General features: G+C 35.7%; 7 protein-coding genes across 8 annotated transcripts; 6 read left to right on the top strand and 1 right to left on the bottom strand.

Moving 5' to 3' along the window:
- The first annotated feature begins 1,903 nt into the window (after positions 1–1,903).
- Positions 1,904–2,981, top strand: LOC116031787. The gene is made up of 2 exons (XM_031274093.1): positions 1,904–2,317; positions 2,407–2,981. Exons 1-2 carry the CDS (start codon positions 2,155–2,157, stop codon positions 2,649–2,651), a joined length of 408 nt encoding a protein of 135 aa, XP_031129953.1. The 5' UTR covers positions 1,904–2,154; the 3' UTR covers positions 2,652–2,981.
- A 3,757-nt stretch (positions 2,982–6,738) lies between these two features.
- Positions 6,739–7,762, top strand: LOC116033560 (26.5 kDa heat shock protein, mitochondrial). Of its 2 annotated transcripts, none has more exons than XM_031276312.1 (2): positions 6,739–7,019; positions 7,157–7,762. In XM_031276312.1, exons 1-2 carry the CDS (start codon positions 6,758–6,760, stop codon positions 7,558–7,560), a joined length of 666 nt encoding a protein of 221 aa, XP_031132172.1. In that variant the 5' UTR covers positions 6,739–6,757; the 3' UTR covers positions 7,561–7,762. The 2 variants fall into 2 exon arrangements, with proteins under 2 accessions (XP_031132172.1, XP_031132171.1); XM_031276311.1 differs by having other exon boundaries at positions 7,142–7,762.
- A 1,449-nt stretch (positions 7,763–9,211) lies between these two features.
- Positions 9,212–11,187, top strand: LOC116033555 (methyl-CpG-binding domain-containing protein 10-like). Its single transcript, XM_031276306.1, has 2 exons — positions 9,212–9,403; positions 10,193–11,187. Exons 1-2 carry the CDS (start codon positions 9,305–9,307, stop codon positions 10,937–10,939), a joined length of 846 nt encoding a protein of 281 aa, XP_031132166.1. The 5' UTR covers positions 9,212–9,304; the 3' UTR covers positions 10,940–11,187.
- A 697-nt stretch (positions 11,188–11,884) lies between these two features.
- On the top strand, positions 11,885–13,672 carry LOC116032804 (glucan endo-1,3-beta-glucosidase 14-like). Its single transcript, XM_031275523.1, has 3 exons — positions 11,885–12,047; positions 12,336–13,345; positions 13,438–13,672. Exons 1-3 carry the CDS (start codon positions 11,981–11,983, stop codon positions 13,516–13,518), a joined length of 1,158 nt encoding a protein of 385 aa, XP_031131383.1. The 5' UTR covers positions 11,885–11,980; the 3' UTR covers positions 13,519–13,672.
- Positions 13,673–14,803: 1,131 nt separating this feature from the next.
- LOC116033304 (umecyanin-like) lies at positions 14,804–17,654 on the top strand. The gene is made up of 2 exons (XM_031276057.1): positions 14,804–14,990; positions 17,248–17,654. The coding sequence occupies exons 1-2, from the start codon at positions 14,804–14,806 to the stop codon at positions 17,652–17,654; spliced, it is 594 nt and encodes a 197-aa protein (XP_031131917.1).
- A 552-nt stretch (positions 17,655–18,206) lies between these two features.
- Positions 18,207–19,564, top strand: LOC116031376 (umecyanin-like). Its single transcript, XM_031273562.1, has 2 exons — positions 18,207–18,563; positions 18,993–19,564. Exons 1-2 carry the CDS (start codon positions 18,377–18,379, stop codon positions 19,358–19,360), a joined length of 555 nt encoding a protein of 184 aa, XP_031129422.1. The 5' UTR covers positions 18,207–18,376; the 3' UTR covers positions 19,361–19,564.
- Positions 19,565–21,678: 2,114 nt separating this feature from the next.
- Positions 21,679–23,197, bottom strand: LOC116031914 (protein LURP-one-related 5-like). Its single transcript, XM_031274266.1, has 2 exons — positions 22,796–23,197; positions 21,679–22,617 (listed from the first exon to the last, which is right to left on the bottom strand). The coding sequence occupies exons 1-2, from the start codon at positions 23,018–23,020 to the stop codon at positions 22,198–22,200; spliced, it is 645 nt and encodes a 214-aa protein (XP_031130126.1). The 5' UTR covers positions 23,021–23,197; the 3' UTR covers positions 21,679–22,197.
- Positions 23,198–24,583: the final 1,386 nt, after the last annotated feature.

The raw sequence follows: 24,583 nt of genomic DNA, 5'->3' as shown, positions 1-24,583 counted from the left end.
TTGGGGGGGGGGGGGGAGCGGTGGCCGTAGGGGTGTGTGTGTGTGTATGTGTGTGTTTAATTTTTTTTAATTTTTTTATTTTAATAGTTTATTATTAAGCAAGTAACCTAATAAAATGCATGGTAACCTACTATCAAGTGAAATTGCATACATTTAGAATGTTCAGTGGCCTAATTACATTTTTTTGTTCAGTGACCTAATTGCACTTTCAAGTTACGTTCAGTGGCTAATTTGAACCTTATTCCAAAAAAAAAAAAAGAAATAGTGACATTCTTGTAAATAATTATTATTTTACTTAAAAAAGTACCATTATATTGCTTTATTCTATTAGACAAAATGAGTTTTCGATATTGTAAATTTTTAAATAAATTTAATGAAATTCAGAAATTGATGAAAAGCAAATTAAATTGTTTTTACACTTTTGTTCATAAAAGTGAATAAGTTTAACACGTCTTATTTATAAATTTTCAAAAAGGGAAGTAAAATCAACTAACATTTTGCTACATTCACCAACATTTGGAAGATAGCGCAACACTTTCATGCACAACTATAATACCCATAAAAGAAGAGTTGAGTGAGTTGTGCGACCAAATTAAACTATGATAGCTGTACAAGCTAAGGATAGAATCAAAGAATCGTTGAACGAGGACGGAACAAAGAAGTTGTTTATTTAAGCGGTTGACTGAACTCGATCAGTAGGGGTGTCGATGCGGGCTGGTCCGCTTCATGCCCCCATTAGGCCCATTTCACTGTGAACTTTTTTATGGGTCTTTGCGGGTTGGACCGCGAAGTCCGCAGGCTAGGATTATGCAACCATCACTTGTCTTATGCTGGCACATGGGCTAGGGCTGCAATTAAGCATGCAGGCTAACCATCGAGGTCCATGAGAATTCTAGGTCCTAACCCGTTCCACCGCAGAATAGTTTAGGGTTGGCTTGCAGGTTTCGACCCACTTTGACACCCTTGATCAGTAGTGTAATAATTGAGGATTGATTAAAGGCCCGACCGACCTATTGGTTGTTTCTGTTGCGTGACGGACAATTGGTATGTAACCCAACCTCCTCACATGTAGGCCTCGCTTGCCCATAAACGCTCCCACTAGAAAACCAAACCTCCACGCCTTTAATTCGTCCACCGCTTGGCACCTCATCCCTTCTATATCTTTCCATTCAACTCACGTTTTTGCTCTCACATTTTTTAGAAGACACTGTTCTCTCTAAAAACGAATATTGGTGTGTGCTAGTTGGTAAGCAGAGAATGCTAATGGGTGCGTGCCACTTGGTAAGTAGGAAATGTTAATGTAATCACAATATTATTATTTTTGCCAGGTGGTAAATAGGGAATGTTAACGCAATCACAGTATTGGTGTATGCCAATTGGTAAGTAAGGAATGCTAATGAGTGCATGCCAGTTGATAAGTAGAATGCTAATGCAATCATAATATTAGTGTGAATGAGTGTATGCCACTTTGTAAGTAATGTAATCACAATATTGGTGTGTGCCAATTGGTAAGTAAGAAATGTTAATGGGTGCATGCCAATTGGTAAGTGAAGAATGTTAATGTTATCGTAATATTGGTACGTCAATGTAATGTAATCACAATATTGGTACATAAAAAATACTGACTCTATTACATCGTAGTATCGGTTCATACATACTTCATAAAGAAGAATTAATATCACCTCTACCGAGGCTTGATCTCATGACTTTCACTATGAGAGAGTCAGTCCATGTCATCAAAGTGTGGCATATAATCACAATATTAGTGTGTGAGTTTTTTTTTTTTTAAGAATAAAAGTCAAATTTTAGTTTGACTGGCAGTCTAATTTTGATCATTGTGGTCTGTTTTCCAGCCCCCCACCCCTGAATTTTATATAAAGCTAAAGCCAATGAGCAGTCCCGTGAGTATCTTTCGTGGAAGCGCAATCACAAACCGCTTCTGCCATTCCATTCCAGAAAGTCACAGAGCAAAAGAAAACCAAAACAATCCCCCAGAAATTTCCAGATTCACTCTCCTCATCATTATTATTTATTATTTTATAGTGTATCACCCAACCACCCACTAACTAATCGCTATTTGAGCCACCATAGATTAACAACAGTAGTTTTCGTCAATTCAAAGTCAAGTCTACAGCTTACATTCGGTTTTTAAGAATGTTGAGCTCTCAAGGTCTGGTTTTGGCTACAGCTATGGCCGTCTCTGCGGGAACCATAATTATCCTTGATCTTCTCCGGGACAAGTACTTTCACCAGAATCAACAATCCTTCCCAGAGAAACACCGGATTCTCAGGTCTTGTTTAACGTCTTCAGCTTCAGGTACTTGAAAAAACTTGTTTCTCTGATCTTCTCCCGAATGTTAGGGTTTGTTTGCATATGATTGAAGTATTATGATGGATGTGAAATAGGAGGCGATAGGAACAAGGAGAGCGAGAAGAAATCGAAGAAGAAGAAGAGAGTTCATTTTGCAGAGGACGTGAAGGACACAATCGGGAATGGCGAGGAGTACCGGAGACAATTCGAAATGGTGAATAATCAGAGGCGGCGTTATTCGTGCGGGAATGCCGGAAACAAGGGAATGCCGGAAAATCGGGCGGCGCTGTACGCCGGAGTGCTCAGAGATCGGGTGCAGCGGATGGAATACTCATACTGATCGGATCTGATCAGATCATCTGAAATTTGTGTATCCGATCCGCCGGACTAATTCAATCGATGATTGATCAGAAGAAATCTGAATCTGCTGCGGCGTTGGTTTGTTCATGTGGTTTTGTTTTGTAGTAGGTAGTCGTGTAGATTTCGTATAGGAGAGCAAAAGGAGGAATTGACTAGAGAAGACGTGGGAGCCTTTAATTTAATTTAGTATTGTACAGTGTGTTCCTGGCGCTCACTGTTCTCTGCTTTTCTTTTCAACTCTCTATTATGTAAACTGTTTTTGTTTTTCTCTTTTGCTACACAACATAACTAAATAGTGTTTGCACACATAGACGACTGACCTTGTTTCGCAATCAGATAGCGAGTTATTGATTTGATTAGTGAATAGGGATTGTCTGTGATTTTAACTGGTGAATTATATTAATTATTTGTAAAAAAAATACAAAGGGAGGGTAATTTTGTCTCAAGATTATCTTTTTTTCTTCCTAAAATCCATGGAATTAAAATCCAAGGGGGCCATGGAATTCTAATTCCATGAAAATGAGGGAATTGTAATTCCGTGGAATTGCAATTCCCTCCAACCAAACGAAGGAATTTAGTTCCCTTCGGAATTAAGTGGGAATTACGTGGGAAAGGAATTGCAATTCCCTCCAACCAAACACCCTGAATAGTTAAAGATGTAAAAGACTAATAAAGATATTCATATTATTACTTACTGGAGCACGAAGAGTCAACAGTTGCCTAGAGTGTTTTCCGGGACACCGGGTGCCACTAGACCACAAGGTCTTTGGCATTATTATTATTATTATTATTATTATTATTATTATTAATTGTTGGCTTTGCCAGGATCGGATTCAACATAAAAAAATATAGAACAGTAGAAAAATAGTAATATTATTGTTTGAGGCATTAAATTTAAAAGAATGTAGGTGTGAGGATTAAACCCTAGTACTCAAGGAATTAGGATCCAAGTCAATGGACCAGGAGGCTCTGGTGAGTTAAATGATGATTTTTAAGAGGGAAAATGGTCAATTACACCCTCAAACTTTTGTTAAGAAGTCAATTAAACCCTTGAACTTTTGAAAGTTGCAATTAAATCTACAAACATTTTATTTTGGAGCAATTAAACCCACTGACATGTTGGTGACCTGTAATTGCAGGTCAATTAGATTTTCGAGACGAACCTTAGGCAAGTTAAGTTAAAATCAGCCACCGACGATCATGCCTGTAGCGCTCTTCTTTGGTCGATGGAGAAGCCATCTCCGGCAGAGCGTGACTGTGTCGCCGGTGGCTGATTTTGACCTAACTTGCCTAAGGCTCGTCGGAGTTTTGTCGGAGGTTGCCGAAAACCTAATTAACCTGCAATTATAGGTCACTAATAGGTCAGTGGGTTTAATTGCTCCAAAATAAAATGTTTGTGGATTTAATTACACCTTTCAAAGTTCAAGTGCCTAATTGACTTCTTAGCAAAAGTTTGAGGGTGTATTTGACCGTTTTTCCTTTTTAAGAGGATGGAATGGTGCCTTATATAGTGTAGAGGATCTACCAAATTATTGACAAACGTACGATATTGACTTGCTTAGTGTAGAGGATCTACCAAATTATTGACAAACGTACGATATTGACTTGCTTTCGATCTTTTGAGGTTGACCTTTGTTAATATCTTGAATCAACGCACTAATATCTGTTCATAGCTACTTTCTCACCCTACTGAAAGCACAACGAGTCAACAGTTACCTCCACTAAGGCTCAAACCCATCATCCATGTGGGAGTGTTAAATGGGACACCGAGTGCCACTAGACCACAAGGTCTTTGGCATAATAATACATTATGTAGGATTACAATAATTCCACACCAAAAATTCAGTGGAAGGGAAACTCACCACCCCTCTTTTAAAAATAATTGTTCCTCCAATGATCCTATATCGAATGGGTGATAAAAATGGAGCCTAAGGTTCCTTTCATAAAGGAGCCTTAGACTCCATGCACTTAACATATATATATATATATATATATATATATATATATATATATATATATATATAAAATATTGGTTGTTTCATATAATTGTTTACTAAACAAAGATTTTGATATTTTGACTTGATCAAAACACCAAAAGTAATGAATTCATTCAAATGTTAGTGAATTTATCATTTTTCAAATAAGGCGAGCTAGGAATTTTAGGCATTTAGGACAAATTATTTTGATGGTGCAACACAGTTAGACAGATTTTGTGATTAGTGTATGTGTAGCAAGTGTTATAATCAATTTTGATTTGATCATCAAAGTGTTTATACAGTGGAAATAATCAAAATTAAGAGAGTATTACTAACATTCTTGGTCGAGTTTGTGACCAAATTCATCACAAGAAGTCTTAGGCCCTATTTGGTAAATAATCAGCCTATCAGTCAATTTTGACTTATTTGACCATTATTAGTTGTTTGGTTAATAAGTTTTTTGTAACTCCAAAATGCTAAAATTTAAAAGGCTACTCAAAGCAGTCTTTTCAATTAGCTTTTTGATAAAAGAAATTATACCACACAGCTATCAGCTAACAGCTAATCTATCAAACAACTTTCTACAATCAGCTAATGTTATCAACAAATCATACTTTCTAATCCAAACAGCCAACACAATCAGTTAACAGCCATTTACCAAACAGGGCCTGTAGTGCAGCTTATTTTTTTTTCTATATATCTAAGTTTTGACAATTCCAATCAAGTTGATCAAACTATTGATTTGATAACCTCTTAAAATGACATGTGGGGTGTTGGGGTGGCCGACTACACCTTCTCTTACAAGTCACAAGTAATTAGGTGGAGCGGAGCTCAGTCATTAAAACAACATTCCAATCGTATTCCGAATTGTTCAAATATATATAACGGTCACAACTCACAACTGCTAATGTTCTGTCCATACACAGGTCATGTGACTCATGTTAGATTGTAGCCAATCATTATTGCATGGACCATGGTCCACACAGCTGTGTGGACCAAAAATAAAATGTACATTATTTTTGTACTGAAGGTACATTATTTTTGTACTGTAGGTACATTATTTTAGGTACATTATTTTTGTACTGAGCAGTACAAAAATAATGTACCTTCAGGATAAAAATAATGTACTTTTTATTTTTGGTCCACACAGTTGTGTGGACCATGGTCCATGCAATAATTTGCCGATTGCAGCCTTACGGGCCGGGCTTGGGTTGATGACAGTTAATTGGGCTGGGCTAAGCTGTACAGTCCGGGCCTCATGGAAGCTCTCTTCATTGGGCTGGGCTATTCAAATATCTGTTGTGCTTGCTCCTTTTTACTCCGTAATAATATTTAATTATTTATAAGAAAAAATAGTTAGATAGGTTATCCAATTATTAAGGAAAAAAATTTAAACTCTTAAATTCTAAAATATTCTAATTAAACACTTGAATTATATAAAACTTTGCAAATAAATTATTTTTACCTGTAACCAAAGGGTTATTGGTAAAAAAAAATAATGACATGACATATTATTGCTTATGTGGTAGGTTTTTGCTATCATTTAATTTTATTTCTTTTTATTTTTTATAGAATAAATCTTCCTTTTTAATTATGGAGAAAACTTTTAGTCGTGATAAACATTATTCAGCGACATTGCCTTTTTAATAAGAATGTCCGCCTTCTTCAGACAGTAGAAGGTCATGAAAATGTTGTAATTAGAGCGCACATGGTAATTATTCATGATAGAGGAATTACAAAATAGTAAAACATTAGAAAAATGTGTAGGCAAACAGTTAAAAAAATTGTAGATAATTGAGGTGAATATACACTTGGATTTACGTTCTCCACCAAAATTTGAACAGTTTGAAGTGTAGATGGACATTTTCTACTGCCCTCCGGAACACTCTGCTAAAAAAGGCAGCATCTCTTGACATGCTAGCCAAGAAGCTGCAAGAAACTTCTCAGGTACCTAGAACATTTCTTTTATTCGTCTTTAGTCGTGTCCAAATCCAACCCCATTTATGTTAATATATAATATATAATATATATATCTCCTCCTGCTTCTCCCCATTCATCATCATTAAAGAAGAAAAACACAAAAACATTTGAAACAACTGTACTGTGAGGAATGGCATTGGGTCGCCTAGTTTTGAAGAATTTGCAGGAGAAGATTGCCTCTAAATCTTCACATTTACTCTCTCCAGAGAATACCAAATGGGGTTCTCAACTTCTAAGGCGTCTCTCCACCGCAGAGCCCACAGCTGCGGGTGCCGCAAAGTCTGAAGTAGCCGTTTCCGATGCCGGCAAGAAGTCTAAGCTCTTCCCCAGAAGACGCCGCCGCGGTGGTCTCTGGACGCGTAACGATCGCGATTTTACCCCTAGTATTTGGGGTAACAGTATACCTGAACTCTAAACTTATAACTTCTAGTTGGATTGCACATTTATGTTTATATATTATATACTGAATAATAAGATTGCAATTGAGATTGATTAAAACTATTGTTCATTCCAGATTTGTTTCCCTCAGGATTTGGAAATGCGCTGTTTCAAGCAACAGAGAATATGAACAGGCTATTCGACAGGCTGAGCCTCATTAACCCGACACAGCTGATGGGTAGGTACAAGGAGGACGACAAGTGCTACAAAATCCGGTACGATGTTCCAGGGCTGAGGAAAGAGGACCTGAAAATCACGGCAGAAGATGGGTATCTGACGATAAAGGGGGAACACAAGGAAGAGGAGGAAGGAGGAGACGAGGACGATGAGTTGTGGTCTTCTAGAAGGTATGGGTTCTATGACGCAAGCGTGATGCTCCCTGATGACGCCAAGGCTGATGAGATCAAAGCCGAGATGAAAAATGGCGTTCTCACTATTACCATTCCAAGAACTGAGCAGCCAAAGAAAAATGTCAAGGAAATTCAAGTGATGTAGTGAATTTGAATCTGTGCGTTGTTTAATTATATATGTATGTGATGTGTCCCTTGGAGAGATGTATGTAACGATGAAATAATTAAATAAGCAGCTTGTAAACCTGTGTTACATAATCATGCACAAAAGTTATATGAGATTCTGTATCTCATCTATCTTTTGTCTTATAGTTCTTATATAAGGCTGTTTGAATCGTTGCATGCAATGGGTGGATTATTGCAATTCTATATAACGTGCTGCTTAAGAAATTTAATTATTTCTTAGTTTATTAATTAATAACTTTATTCAATTATCAAGAAATGTAATTAATTTTATTTATTTTAATGATATAACATTTGCAATCTTTCAAATTTTAAAAGATGGCATTGCATAGTATTATCTAGACAAATTACATCATGGACCAAGATTCACTTTACATTGTTAACATTTGGATGATGTATTTGCAATTAATTGATTATGTCTAATTTTTTATAAATAGATTAAGTGTATTTAAATACATTAAAGGCATAATATGTTAATTACCTATAATTTTATACACAAAGTTCACAATGTAAAATAGACTTGTGTACAATGTAAAATAGACTTTCGTCCATAGTATAACAATTAGAATTGTAGACCATGATCCACAGTATAACGACTCCAATATACAAGTTGGATCAATTCGATCCAGTAACTGTTGCATTGGACTGGGCAGATCGGTCCGGCCCATTTCCCAGTCAGCTCCTTCCAAGTTCAAATCTTTTTTTTTTTTTCTTTGGAAATATTCCAAGTTCAAATCTTATCACGTGAAACCGGTGATCCCGCATAGAAATTCTAGCACGTTCACAGCCCGGACCTGACCTGAAAGCCATTCCAATCCAGTGAATAACAGTTTGAAATCCGAAGATATTTCCCCCTTCAACTCTCCTCCTCAATCTTGTAATGACACGTGTGAAAGAGTCGGCGGCTTCAAGAATCAAGATCTTCTGAAAGACGCCGACTCGCGCGCTCCACGAGGAACACCTTTTAACGACGCCATCTCCTTCATCAACGGCTTGACACCTGGCTTCTTTCACGCCCTCCGATCTCTCGTCTTTATCCATAAACTGGATAACCTTTTTTTTTTCTTCCTAAACTGGATAACCTTATTCTCCACGTTTTATGTCACAGTTCCCTAAACAAAAACAAAATAGAAAAGAAATTTTTTTTATCTAAAAATACTTCATGTACTTTTAAAATCACTCTCAATTTTTACTTTTATTTGTATTTGAATAATTTTTTTGAGTACTACCAACTCTATTACATTGTAATATTTCAGTGAGGCTTGATCGTATAATCTTTCACATGGGAGAGTCATTACATACCATTTGAATACAAAATGATTGACGTATTCGAATTTAATTAAAAATGACATTCTTATCAAATTAAACAATCAAGAGATATCATATCATAAAAATTAGAAATATGAGTAAAATTTAAAAATTTATGTACAACAACTCTTTTTTATCTTAGTAGTCTTGTTTAAGGAACAGGTAAGAGGTAACAAAAAGTGAAATTTATTATTGTTTAGGGTAAGGTTGAAGATTATTATTCTTTAGGGCAGCAGTCTGGTTTGGTCACTGTCATGTAGCCTAGAAAAGGGACAAGTAAAAAGATGGCAAGAAATGGACCAGTGGCACGTATGTGAGTAGAGCTTTCTAGCATTTTTAGAGAGTGGAACAGAGCTGTTAGCTAGTCCTGCGTTTTTCTTTGATTTGGGGAGACGGAAATGGAGAATTCTGAAGAAAAGATGGCTCAAAACCTGACTGAAGGAACAGATGGACTTCTCTCTGTGGAGCTTCCTGCACCTCCTTCTTGGAAGAAATTGGTAAAAATCTTATTTTTTACTCTTTAAATTCTTCTTTTCTTTCTGTTTCTTCATCTGATGTGATGCTGACTTATTGTAGAATAGCTTACAAGTTACAACTGAGTTTAATCATGCCTTTTAATGAAAGATTTGTCTGTTTTGGGTAAAACCCCCCAAGATTTTGGAGATATACTTTTAATTTGTTGGGGGAAATGGGCTCCTTTGGTTTAGAGTTTGGTGCAGATATGAGAAAGGGTACTGAGTACTGAGCTTGGCTTTCCCTGCTTTGGTTTGGGGCGTTTATGAAAACAAGTTCCTGTCAAAGACTTTTTAGGCAATGATTTTAGAATAGAAAGTCACATACTCACATGTTTGGTCCTACCCCAGAATTAGAAAGAAGAAAATAGTTTTCTGAACCTATGGAGTAGGGTGTCAATGGGATAGCCAATGGAGAACGTTTCAACTTTTTTGTAATATAACTAGATTTTAGATTAATACAAGTCCGAAAACAGTATGTAGAAACAGACTGCCTAGCTAACAGATGCACTATCTGATTCGCAGAACGCATAATGAAAACTAAACTGCTATTAGTAAATGACAAATAGTGTTTTGTCTTTTTCAAATGGTAAATAAAATGGAGTCGCCTAGAGTGTACAGGCAAGGGCGGGAACCTAGAGACTGACGGGCTACTCGAGATTTGCTCGGAGTTTTAGAATTAGTCCTTACCTAAGCTGGAAACCTAATGTATGAAAAAAATGGAATCATATAAAAGCTAGTTCAGCAATCCTTTTCTTGTGTGTTTATGTGCAGTTAATGCATAGTGGAGGCAAGGTTGTGTTTATTGCTCCCACTGGGGAAGAGATCACTAGCAAGAGACAGTTAAGCCAGTATCTGAAATCACACCCTGGTAATCCTGCACCATCCACCTTTGATTGGGGTACTGGTGATACTCCAAGAAGATCTGCAAGGATCAGTGGAAAGGTCAAGGCCAATCCCTCCACTCCAGAGACTGAGATGCCCAAGAAACGACGTAGAATGACATCTGGAAGAAAGGATAGCCAGCAGGAAACCGGTGAAACTGAGAGCGTGGAGAAGAAAAGTCTGGCAGCTTCAAACGAGGAGGGCGAGAAAGAAGTCAAAGAAACTCCAAATGTTGAATCCGCTGAACATGAGGATGTGGAGAAAGGAAATTCTGAAGATAATAAACTGCAAGATGGTGCTGAAAAGGAAAATGCATCAGAGGTTGAGGTCGAGGTCGAGATTGGGGGAAATGCTAATGGAAACGACAGGACATCCTGGGAGGCAAATAACACTGAACAAGCTTCGAGTGCAGAAGGTAAAGGTGAAGGGAAACCGGGATCTGGAGAAGCCCCGGAGAAAATTGATGCAACAGAGAAGGAGAGTTCCGCTGCAGTGGAAGATGAAACGAAGGAAATCCAGGAAAATGATAGCGATTTGAAGTTGCAGGACGAGAAGGCCGGAAATAGTAGGAATGGGTTGGTCCAGGGATTCGCAAATACCCCACACCATCCCTCTCCTGCACCAATTAGCTGCTAAACATGTTTATCTAGATTGTGTCCAGTCTCATCTGCATTGTATTGTTCATCCTTTATAATCATCCTTTTGATTACTGTAATATTAATGAGACTATCAGTGGTAGGCTTCGTTGTTACTTATTAGGATATTAACTTCATAGGACTTTCTATGTTTCTGTCATAGCCAGCTATGTGAACTTATGTGTTTGTGGTATATATACTGACTTGCAATAATTGCGCATGTTTGTGTTGAAGAATTGGCTTTGTTCAGTTTGTTTGACCGATTACCTTAAATCTTGTTACTAATCAGAAGTAATGAATACTTTTTGTGCATAGAGTGTACATACATGTAAGGGGTAAGAATTTGGAGACCAACAGGATGATTCTTGATCATGATTTACTTTCTACAGTGATTTCTTGATAGGATTTTAAATGTTTAAGTTTAGTTTGGCTTAAATTTTGTGTTTGTGGTATATATATTGACTTGCAATATTTGTGCATGAATTAAGTGTGTCTTCTTTCTTAAAATTGTGATTTACTTTCACTATTCTGTCGAGTTGAGGTGTAGAGCCCTAGAATAAATGAATTGGAGTGTATTGAGAGCAAACATTTAACATTTCAATCATCAACAACTTATCCTTTCTTGAAAATCATATGAGGAATCCAGGAAATATTCCAGGGAGATTTCAGAATGATGAGAGATGGAGACGCAACATTGAAAAAGTTTGCGATCGAGACAAAACATTGTAAAAGGTTTACTTTTAAGTTAATCTAAAGAATAAACACCTTGAAAAGGTTGGAATCCAATCCAAAACGTCTGCCCCAAACATTTTTGTGTCCTGAGGAAACCAAACCAAAGTAGTTTTACCTTCGTTTCTGGACAAAGGTTTGGAATCTTTTGCTGTGTTTTTCTTCATGGAACTCCCCACCATGAGGAATTCCACCCCACCAGTTTCTAATAATGGAACACTCGTCGAATTATTAATACTGTTGTTAACACCCCAATTAACTAACCTTCCAAATCTGTTCTGTTCTCTTCTTTACCCTTTCAAGACAATACAACATGTCTTCATCATCTTTATTCCCCTGGATCACTTTCCTCTTCCTCATCACTGTCTCCTTCTCTAATGGTACACAATAACGCTGCATTTATAATTCATTATTGACTAATCCTATGAATCCTATGTTTTTAAGGTTTTCAGTTTATGCCAGACAAATATAATCCTATGTTTTTTAGGTTTTCAGTTTATGCTAGACTAATATAATCTTATGTTTTTGAAGTTTTCAGTTTAGGTCAGATTAATATAATTCTATGTTTTTGAGGTTTTCCGTTGATGCCAGACTAATATAATCCTATGTTTTTTAGGTTTCCAGTTTATGTCAGACTAATCCGATGTTTTGAGGTTTTGAATTTGCAGTGGATGCATTCTCGGGGACATATGGAGTAAACTACGGGAGAATAGCGGACAATATCCCAGCCCCGGAAAGCGTGGTGACACTCCTAACAGCAAACAAGATAAAAAACATCAGAATCTACGACGCGGACCACGCGGTGTTAACGGCGTTTAAGGGATCGGGAATCGAAATCATAATCGGTCTCGGGAACGAATTCCTGCGGGACATAAGCGTGAACCAGGACCGGGCCGTCCAATGGCTGAAAGACAACGTGGAGCCCTTCCTCCCGGACACCAAAATCCGAGGAATCGCGGTCGGAAACGAAATCCTCGGCGGCGACAACATGGAACTCTGGGAGGTCCTACTCCCGGCAGTTAAAAACGTCTACTCGGCTCTCCAACAGCTCCGCCTCTCCAAAACGATCGAGGTGTCGAGCCCCCACTCGGAGGCCGTGTTTGGCATCACCTACCCGCCCTCGGCCGGCGCGTTCAAGGAAACCGTCCTGCCCTTCATGAAACCGCTCCTCCAATTCTTCTCCCAAATCCACTCGCCCTTCTACATCAACGCCTACCCCTTCCTCGCCTACAAGACCGACCCGTCCCACATCGACCTCAACTACGCGCTCTTCAAGTCCACCCCCGGCATCTACGACGCCAAGACTAAGCTGCATTACGACAACATGTTTGACGCCATGGTTGACGCGTCCTACGCGGCCCTGGAGAAAGTGGGGTACCACAGAATGGAGGTTATTGTGTCGGAAACAGGGTGGGCTTCGAACGGAGACCAGAATGAAGCCGGGGCTAACGTTAAGAACGCCAAAACTTACAATGATAATCTGCGTAAGAGGCTGCTGAAGAAGAAGGGGACTCCTCTCAAACCCAAAACCCCTGTCAAGGCTTATATTTTCGCTCTGTTTAACGAAAATTTGAAGCCCGGCCCCACTTCTGAGAGGAACTTTGGATTGTTCAAACAGGATGGGAGTATTGCATATAACATTGGATTAAGGGGACTGGTTCCATCTTCTGCTTCAAAGGTATACTTTCAAACCAACGTTTTTCTCTATCTCTGTTACTAAGATGTGACATATGGCTCGATAAGATTAATTGATAATTTGTTGCGTTGCAGGGCTACTGGAGACTGCAAGGATGGTATCAGCCATTACTTAACGTGATATGTGTGGTCGTAACAATGTTTTTATGGTCGTGACTTAACCACCGGCGGCAAATCATCAGCTTACTCTTATTTCCTCTTTGGATTGTACAAATGTTTATGCCCTAATTTGTACCTTGAGTTAAACATATACTAAGTTACTAACTGCTAAACATTCATTCCATCTTCTATAAAACTCTCCTTTCTTTTATTCATGCGGCCGTTTGAATAGCAAAAGTAAAAGTAATTGAAAACTTAATGATCAATATTCAATATTGTCCAATCAGGAAATATATCAATTATTCGAATGAGGATGGTTACACATAAGGTAATCACTATAAAAGCTATTTTAGTTAAATGTGATATAGAATATGTTAACTATAATATAAAACCAAATGAGAATTGCCGTCTACCTAAAAACTAAAAACTGAGAACCTATGGGCCCATTCACTTCAGAAAAATGTTTTTGTTTTCTATTTTCTATTTTTTTTTTTTACAATTAATTGTTGAATTAGTTGATAGATGAATGGTAGATGGTGTTTTTGTATTTTTGTAAATTAATAAAGATCAAAAAGAAAAAAAAAGTTATAAAGCAAAAAGTTTATTTTAAAATGTTAGTTATAATAGTTTTTCAAAGTAGCTATTATTTTAAGCTCTTTATGTTTAACCAAACAAAGCTTATAGTTCATTTGTAGTTTAAAATAGGTTATAAACTCTATTAAATAGAGTCTTATTTTCAGCATTTATGGTGTACCCATCCCAATAATGAATCATGCCACGTATTACAATTATATAGCCATAATATACTACTCATTAATATTTAAAGTTTGATTGTTAATATGGAATTAACAAACTTGTAACGTTATAAGGACAATAATCATGCCACAAATTACAATTATATAGCCATAATATACTACACATTAATATTTAAAATTTGATTTTTAATATGCAAATAACAAATTTGTAACGTTATAAGGACAATTAAGCGCGTGCACACACACATATATAATTAAGGGGTATTGTCCCCTGAGGCTTAGTGTGGGTGGTAGGTGGTTTATCAATTAAGTCCAAATCTCATTAGAAACATGTATGAGATAAAAATTGGTGAGCTGATATATTTGTTTATATTATATATTTGTATTAAGATCTTGCCATTTTTGTTTATTATCAATTAATTGTATATATGTAAGGTTCCCTAAATCAAGGTATATTCTTGATCTCTGTAACAAAGGAAAATATCTTCCTCCATAATTTCCAATATTTCCTAAACTCCAAGTCAAACTTTTGCATTACAAAAAGAAAAATCTAAAATAGAAGAAAACTACACAAAAACAAAAGCGATATGATTCATAAAGTTATATGCATTGTTCTTTTTGGAGCTTTGGCGGTGGCAAGTTTGCTGAATTATGGGGAAGCCCAAACGGTGCATGCCGTCGGAGACACCATTGGTTGGATAGTACCTCCCGGCGGCGCCACAGTGTATTCAAAGTGGGCTTCTGCCGATACATTCAAAGTTGGAGACATCTTAGGTAAACTAACCATAATTCATTTACTTTACACATTATTTTTAATGAAAAATTGCATTATCGAATTAGTTTATTAAGATTTACGGCGTGTTTGGTTCGTGGAATAGGCCGGGAATGGAATACCATTCCCAAGAATAGACCTATTCCATTGTTTGTTTCGTCATTCTATTCCTGAGAATAGCATTCCCGGAAATGAGCTATTCCCTTTGCAAAGGGAATAGCCATTCCTAGGGGACTCCCTAGTATTAGCTATTCCCAAGTATTTGGGAATAGCTTTTATACTATAGTACCAAAAATTCCCTTTTTATTATATTATAATCCTTATATATAATATTTGTTTATTTAAATATATATTTATTTATATATTAAAAATGTAATTAATAATAATAATAATTTTTTTTATTTTAAAAAAAACTTGTAACTAAGAGCAATTAAGACTCCTTAAATGAATGAGTTTTTGCTCTTTAAGGCTTCCTCATCTTGTTGTTAATTTCAAAAGAGAAACAATGCTTCTCTTATATAGAGGAGCTCAAATGAGCTCCTCTTCATGAGTTAGGGATCAAAAATTCTAACTTGTGTTTTAAAAAATTATTTTATATATAATTTTGTTTTGTATTATTATTATTATTATTATTATTATCATTATTATTATTATTACATATTTTATAAGGGTATTTTTGTCTTTTAAAACATATTTCATTTCTACTCCTTAAACCAACCAAACACTGTAATATAATTTCTAAAGTCCATTCCTTTCGCGAACCAAACAATAGAATACAATTCCTATTCTATTCCTTGCCTATTCCATTCCTTATGGAATAACATTCCTATTACCTCAAAATTCATTCCTGTTATTTTTATCTTTGAGATTCATTCAACTCTAGATTTTATTTTATTTTTTTTTAAATTTTTGTTAATCTATACTACTAATAAATAATATAATTAATTTTATTTTAAGATTTTTAAATTTTTTTATTTTATTTTAAGATTTTTAAATTTTTGTACGCTGACATGTTTTAAATTTTTAGTTTTTATTCATTCTAGGTTGAGCCTGAACTGGGTAAAATAAATTCTTTTTTGCCAACATATATTTTACCAAACGTTTTTGATTGAGTGTAAAATAGTCTCGAAAATAAATTAAACTCATATGGTTTAAGTATAATAATGACCATGTTAAGTATACAAATCCCAATATGGTTCGGGCTTCGATTCGTTTTTTTTTTTGGTTTTTTCGGTTTAATAGTTGCTCGCTCAGATAGGCACGAGAGCTGGCCGTTAAAGTGTTTTGTTAATGATAAGATGAAGAATAATACATCTGTATATTTAATATTTGAAAAACAAAAATTATTAGAACAATAACTTTCAAATATTCATAAAAATTTCATCACATAACAATTTAAACAAACTGGAATTTCAATTTCAGTTTGTTTAAACTGAAAAAAATTCCAGAAATTGAAATTTCAAATAAACTCCAGTTTCTTGAATTTCATTCCAGTTTGAACAAACTGGAATTGAAATTCCATAAAATTATTATTATTTTATTAATATTATTATATATTGTATTATTATTTAACTTCTTATCATTTTATTAATATTAATATATATTTAATTTTATTTTTTAAAAGAATTGAACAATTTTTGGTATCAAATACCGAACAATTCGTTTATTCTAAAACAAGAATTGATCGGTTCATCGATTTTAAATCTAAATTGAACCTCAGTTCGATTAACTCGAACAGTTTTGCCCAACCCTAGTAATTAGGTTGATTAACCAGTACCTAGGTAACGGGTAATAAAATATTTTTTTAATTCAAAAGATTAATTAATTTTCTTTTTGAAAAAATATATTTTTAATTCAAATAAAATTAAATAAATAAAAAATACCTCCGGGCATGATTTTCCGGTCCAACTGGACCAAGAAGTCAACCTTACTTCTCCGAAGTTGAACAGTTGGCTATTCTGTCCAACTGGACAGAGGAAATTCCCAGCTTCTCCGTTAATGGAGAAGTCAACAATTTGTGTTGTTTAAAATTTTTTTTATTTTTATTTTTTAATTACCTACTATTATCTTAAGTTTATCTATAAATTGATCTAATTATATAAATTTAAAATGTTATTGACTAAATTTTATAAATATGAAGAGTTAAAGTCGCAATTTTTTTTTAAATTTAAAATTTTGATTGCATTTTGGTCTATATTTGAAGGTTATTTTTAATATAATTTTATTTTAATGTGTTGTTTCGTTTTCGCATATTGCTAGAGTTCAACTTTATGACCGGCAGACACGACGTACTGGAAGTAGCAAAGGAGTCATTCGACGCATGCACCACCGACAAAGCCATCGGAACTTCCTTAACGGACGGACCCGCACACGTCACCCTCAACTCCACCGGCATCCACTACTACATTTGCACCATCGGAACCCACTGTAAGCTCGGACAAAAACTGGCCGTAACAGTTTCAAGCGACAGCGGTGGGCCTCCGGCCGGAGCTAATCCTCCTCTTCCGGCTGGCGGGCCGTCACCGGCGATGAAGCCTCCTGCTGGACCATCCAATTCGAGCTCTGCACCACCGGCCGGGTCTACCCATTCTTCTGCAACTGTGGTGTATGCTGGCTTGGCGCTAACCGTGGCTTCCATTGCCATGGCTGTTTGTATCTATAATTAAGGATTTTAAATCCTTTTTTAGTATGTAGCATATATGAGCATCAACTTAGATAAACTAAGATTAAAGAATAAATAAAAACTTAAACAATGTAAATAGATCAGCTCAAACACTGCACTGGTTCACAAGATGATTAAACTGGAGGTGAAAAACCACTGATCTTACCTCCTGCCTAGTATAAATATCTTGCAGTTTAGTCACCACAATATCCTTGCTTGAACAGCTGGCAATGAATCTAGGGAAATAACAACTATTTCTCATTGAACCAACCAATAAAATAATTCCTAGAGCTATAAATTAGGAAAATTTAATCTTGGATAATGCAAAAAGATATCTGTAATTTAACCAACCAATAGTAATAATGCTATATTTTAGGAAAATATAAACAAAGGAAAACAAAAGACGAAAAAGAAGGGAAATTAAAATCGCGAAAAGAATTTTGGGCTGAGCGGGAAAACAGCAAAATATGATTGGCAAAATCCTGGTGCTATATTAGTACTATATAAGAGAAGAGATTGTCAATTGATTGTATATATGTAAGGTTTTCCAAATCAAGGTATATTCTTCTCCCCAACAAAGGTAAATATCTTCCAGAGATTCAACCTTTTGGGGAAGAAGAAGGATAATTTCCGATATTTCCTGCACGAAATTCCAAGTCAAACCTTTGCATTACCAAAAAAAAAAAAAAAATTAACACAGAGGAAAATTACACAAAAACAAAAACGATGCATAAAATTGTATGCATTATTGTTTTTGGAGCTTTGGCGGTGGCAAGTGCGCTACATAATTATAGGGAAGCCCAAACGGTGCATGCCGTCGGAGACACCATTGGTTGGATAGTACCTTCCGACGATGCCGCTGCGTATTCAAAGTGGGCTTCCGCAGATACATTCAAAGTTGGAGACGTCTTAGGTAAACTAACCATAATTAATTTACTTTACACATTTTTAATGAAAATTTGCATTATCGTATTAGTTTCCTAAGATATTCAAAAAAAAAAAAAATAGTTTCCTAAGATTTATTTTTATCTATGCGATTCTACTTTAGATTTTTTTTTTTTTTTTGTTTTGTTAATCTATACCAATAAATAATATAATTAATTTTATTTTATGATTTTAAAAATTTTTGTGGTGACATATTTTAACTTTTTAATTGTTATTCATTCTATTTTTTATTTAGACTTTACCTAAGTAATTAATTTCAACACTAATATATAAATCTTATAATTTCAAATAAATGTACACTCTCAAATATTAAAATTGTTTATAATTTCATATTTAATTTTATTATTTAAATAAATAACAACAAATCTATCTATGTTTCATTTTTGCGTATTCTTAGTGTTCAACTTTATGACCGGCAAACACGACGTACTGGAAGTAGCAAAGGAGTCATTCGACGCATGCACCACCGACAAAGCCATCGGAAGTTCCTTAATCGACGGACCCGCACACGTCATTCTCAACACCACCGGCGACCACTACTACATTTGCACCATCGGAACCCAGTGTAAGCTCGGACAGAAACTGGCCGTAACAGTTTCAGGTGATAGCGATGGGCCGTCACCGGCGATGGAGCCTCCTGCTGGACCATCCGGTTCGAGCTCTTCACCGTCGGCCGGGTCTACCCATTCTTCTGCAACTGCGGTGTATGCTGGCTTGGCACTAACTGTGGCTTCCATTGCCATGGCCGTTTGTATCTATAATTAAGGATTTTAAATCCTTTTTAGTATGTAACACATGTACATGAACGTGGTGTTTGTATTGCGTGTGCTTCATCTATATTGGTTTCGGTTGACATATTTGTAATGCAAAGGTTTTCAGAGCAATTTCCAGTAAAAAGGGGCATTTGTTTGTTTGTTTGAATTTTCAACCATTCACAGTATATACTATATTGATTTGTTGGAGGATTTATATGTTGAATTTTAAAAAAGTCTAAATTTGTGGGTTCAATGAAAATGCGTACGTACGTGGTTGTTGCTGGTTGGGTCCGAAGATTTAGTTTAGTGTGTACAACATAAAACGTAAACATCAGTACAACACAAATGACAAAATATTCATAATAAACAAAAATAAAATGAATAAATCAAAAAAAGGACTTCGTCTCTCCTAAATATTTCTTGGAGAACAAGGACTTCAACACTTACAAAAGTTACCAGTTCACCGCCAAGCTCGCTAAGGGCTAGGGCTTCCACAAGTAGTCCAGACTGTCCAGTACGCAGTACTATAGTCTACATTATGAATAAAATATTTATATAATAAATTTTTTTGAAGATAGGCCCGCGGGGCTTGCGAGCCCGCATGAGGCAAATTATTGGGTGGACCATAACTCACATAGCTGTGTGAACCATGAATTCAATATACATTTTTAATATACTAAAAATACATTATTTATGTACTGAATGTACATTGAATGAAATATATAAAAAATTATATACTTTCAAATAATATACTTTATGTATACAAATGATGTACTTTTAGTATATTAAAAATGTACTTTTTATTTATGGTTCACACAAATGTGTGGACCATGGAAGAATGATTGCCCGCATGAGGCGGGTTAGGGACTTAGGGTTACATACTTCCTAGCCCGCGGCTTGGCCCGCAAAGGCCTACTGAAAAAAGCTCGCGATAAAGCAGGTCGACCCGCATTGACACTCCTAGTGATAATAATAATAATCCAAAAATTAACTTTTTTTTTAAATAAAAAAAGAGAGTGAAGAGAGAGATGAGAAAATAAAGAATTCAAAAACAATCTTCCAACTAAAAAATTAGGAAGACATTTTTCACCTAATTGGACATATTTTTCATTGGCAAGAATGAATATTTTCCTTTGACTTCATTTTCCTTGAATACCCAAACATTGAAAAATTCATAAAATGATTTCCGGAAGTCATCATTTTCTTGGTTTGCAAACGGACCCTAATGGTGTGTTTGGAAACTAAGAAAATGACTAATAGAAAATGTTTTCTGATTTCAGAAAACATTATAATTTCCAGTGTTTAGTTGTATTTTAGAAAACTGTATTTATGTGTTTGGTTCATTTTTCAAAAAATAAACATAATTGTATAATTAAATATTTTAATTGTTTTGTTTAGAATATAATAAGATTTATAATAATAATATAAATGGTGGTGATATGGTGACTGTGGTAGATTGTTGAATTGGTGTTTGTGGTGGTGTGGTGTTGGTGGTGGTAATGATAGTGGTGGTGATGATGGTGATAGTGGTGGTAGTATTTGTTATATAATAATAATAATAATAATAATAATAATAAGTAGTGGTGTAGTGCTATGGTGGTGGTGGTGGTGGTAGTGTAGTAGTGGTTGTGGTGCAGTGGTAACGATGGTGTCGGTGGTGGTAATGGTACGTAGTGGTGGTATAGAAAGGGGAAAGGGAAAATAGAAAAAAAGTAAATGAACTTCAAATTACTTTTTTACTCTTCTAAAATTGTGAAATATAATATGTAACCGCAATTGCATTATGGGACTGGCAATATGCCAATATATATCACGTTTTGAAAATTGAAGACAATATTTATACCACTAATAATTTAATAGTGACATTGATAATTGACATATTTGTGAGGACATAAATTACAATTTTCTCAATTAGTAATTATGTCTTATGTTATGAAATTTTGTACCTATTAACACAAATTATGTGTATAAATCTGATATGAAAAATAAGTAAATATATAACATGTGTGTGTGTCTTGTGTTATGATTTTTTATATCTTCTGTTATAAAATTCTTTACGAATATGAATTATGTAACTCATTGTTTCGATTCAAAGCTCATAATGCTACGTAGAGTTTTGTCCATGATATAAATTGCCGACCTATTCTAACCAAACAAGTCAACCATATAAAAAATATCTAATTTGTGTTTTCTTTCCTCTGACTTTTCACCCTGTCATCCAAACACACAACTCTAAAACGTCAACAACTGACAAACGAAATTTATAAACTTGTTCTTCATTTCACACACATTTAAAGAGCTATATTATACCAAACATCCTTGACAAAATTTATAAAATCATCACTCATTTCACACATATATAAGAGTTACATTACGCAACATTAGGACTGCAAATGAACCGAGTCACTTGCGAACAACTCTCAAACCGTTCGGTCAAAGCTCAACTCGTTATGTAACTGAGCCGAGCTCGAGTTCAAATATTTTAGACTCATGACTCATCGAGCCGCTTGTAAACCCTAAATATATATATATATATATATACTTAAAGTCTGAATTCGAGCTGAATTCAACTCCAGCTCGAACAATCAAGTCAAATGAGCTGTTCAACCTGCTCGACGCTGAGCTCGAGCATCATTTTTCGAGCTTGAGCACGAGCACACCCATTGTTATTAAGTTCGAGTTCAAATCAACCCAAATTCAAGCTCGACTCGACTCGTTTACACCCCCACACAATATCTGAGGACAAAATTTATCTTGAGTCTTGACATGCTAATTGATAAATGGATAATATAGTTTTACAGCCTAGAAAAGAAAAAAATTCTTCCATATTTGAAGTAAAATATATAACTAATCATCAGAAATGGGCTCCGCACCGACTCGACTATCATCTCCTTTATTGGCGAAAAAGTAATGATCATCGGCGTGGATCTGGTCCAGAACGAGGACGAGCCCCATGGCGAAGGCCCCATCAAACCCCGGCTTCAACGACAGCGAGAACACCTCTCTCCCCAGCACCACATTGGCGGAGGGATCCACTTTCCGTCGAATCTCCGCCACCGGTTCCTCGCCGGCCGCGGCGTTGAAGATCGTGCAGTTCCGCTGCGCGAAGCACCCTTCGATCTTGTACTCCTCCCCCGGATCGTCGTACACCTCCACCGTCACGCTCGACCGTCCGATTATCGACGACCACCGCACGCTGAAGATCGGCTTCTGGCCCTCCGTTCTCTCGCCCGAAAACCCTTCCCACCTCTGGTGAAGACTCGGCCACTGCTCCAAATAAAATAAAATGTTATACAAATCAGATTTAACATTATTTATTGAGTGTTGTTGGGAATTGGGATTAATTAATATTTAAGTCACGCATTTCTGCAAACACATAGTGCGCAATTTTCTCCTAAACTTTTGGAGTCAAGTTTGAGTGAGTGAGAGATTATTATTGCAAAACCTTTCGGCGGAGGGTGAGGAGGCATTTGCCGGCGGCGTCCATGAGAACGAGTTCGCCCTGGTGGCGTTTGTCGGGGCCGTAGGAGTCGGCTCGGAGGAGGAGCTGGCCGTCGGAGGTGTAGGCGGCGAATCCATCACCGGCGAAGAAGACAGAAGTTTTGAGGACAGTAAGATGGACCTCTTGTTTGTATACGAATCCGTCGTCTATAGCTGCTCCGTTGTTCATTTCTTTATGTAAAACTTGAGATATTTTGTGTTGGAGAAGCTTTCAGAGGTATGGAGCCTTAATTTCTTAATCTATCTATCTGTCCATGACTTTTTTGTGCATTGAAGATGAGCGTCGCCATAGAGTGTGGCCCTCCATGTTGCGTTGCTGAATACGACTACCAACGTGCAATTATTTACCTTTAAGGGATATATCAAGATTGGTCTAAAAAAACCGCTCAAAGCGTGTGTGTGGAATTTCAGCGGGATACAAAGAGTAAACTACGAAGGATCGAACGGGTAACACATGGAGAACTGAAAAGTAAAGCGCAAACCAAGTTCAAGGGACCTTCGGGGCTGGCCTCAGACGAGTAGTCACTAGGAGCCCCGAAGTCTGCCTCCTAGCTCGATCTAGTGGGCCTTGACTTGGTCTCAAAGCTTGTCTTGTCTCTAGAACTTTGTTACGGGCTTTGGCTAATATAATTAGTCTTGTCATGTTCAAGAGAATCAAGCTCTTTAGGTGCACTAATTTTACAAAAGATCATGTTCTATTGCTACAAACTTTGTACTATATCAAAGTCCATCATGTTCTATTCATTACACAACTTGTGAAACACAAACATCAATCCAAAGAATCTCACTACAAGCTATTTGTGTCTTCGTCATTTAATTTCATAGTCTTAACCATTTTATCCTTATTTCTATTTGGACCACCTGGTCAATTAATTGCATCAACCTTTATCTATAAACTAGTTAAACGAAATGTGTTGTGCAACTAAATAAATGTCCAATGTTAAAAAGTAATTGTATAATTACATTATCATAGTAAATAAAAAATTACAATAGTTTCACGTACAATTGGTAATTATATTGTTAATTTGTTTAGAATTTTATATCTATTTATCATATTTTATTCTAACAAAGTATGGTATTTGTATAATATTTTAAATAATTGAAACCATCCTCAATTGTATCCAACACTCAACAATTACACTATCAAATATATAATTATATGTAGTTGAATAATAAATTACTTCGTTTTGTTGAAACTCAAAGAATGAAACAAAAGAAAAAAATATTAAATTTGTTTTTAACCACCACAAAATTTGAGCTAAAAGATTTATATAAACTAACACTATAAAAAATTAATAATAATAATAATAATAATAATAATAATAATAAATCATTAGAATTGAAATGTTGTAAGCAAAATTAATAAGTAAATGGTAAAATCAAAAGTTATTTGTAAATCTACAAGAAAGAAAGAAAGCTCAATGTATAAGTTCAATGCAACCAATTTCAATAACATAGTTTTAATTGCAATTAATTATAACATTGAAAATTATTTGTATTAATTCCCTGAAAGATATGTCGGCGCAAAGCACTCTTTTATAGTTAAATGGGTGAAGCGATCAGTGAATGGTTATCTTTTACTACATACCTTCTTGGGTCATCGACTTCATGAACAATAAGAAAGTTGGGGAATATAAGATGTGTTAAATATGGACCGTCAAGTATTCAACCTCAACCTAAGTAGTTAGGTTCAACTTAAGCTAATTACTAGTACTATTCAAGAGGATGACAC

This window comes from Ipomoea triloba, chromosome 10, assembly GCF_003576645.1.
Source record: "Ipomoea triloba cultivar NCNSP0323 chromosome 10, ASM357664v1".
NCBI classification, from domain to species: Eukaryota; Viridiplantae; Streptophyta; class Magnoliopsida; order Solanales; family Convolvulaceae; genus Ipomoea; species Ipomoea triloba.
Note: the sequence above shows the minus strand (reverse complement) of the source record. Positions and strands in the feature narration are given on the sequence as shown.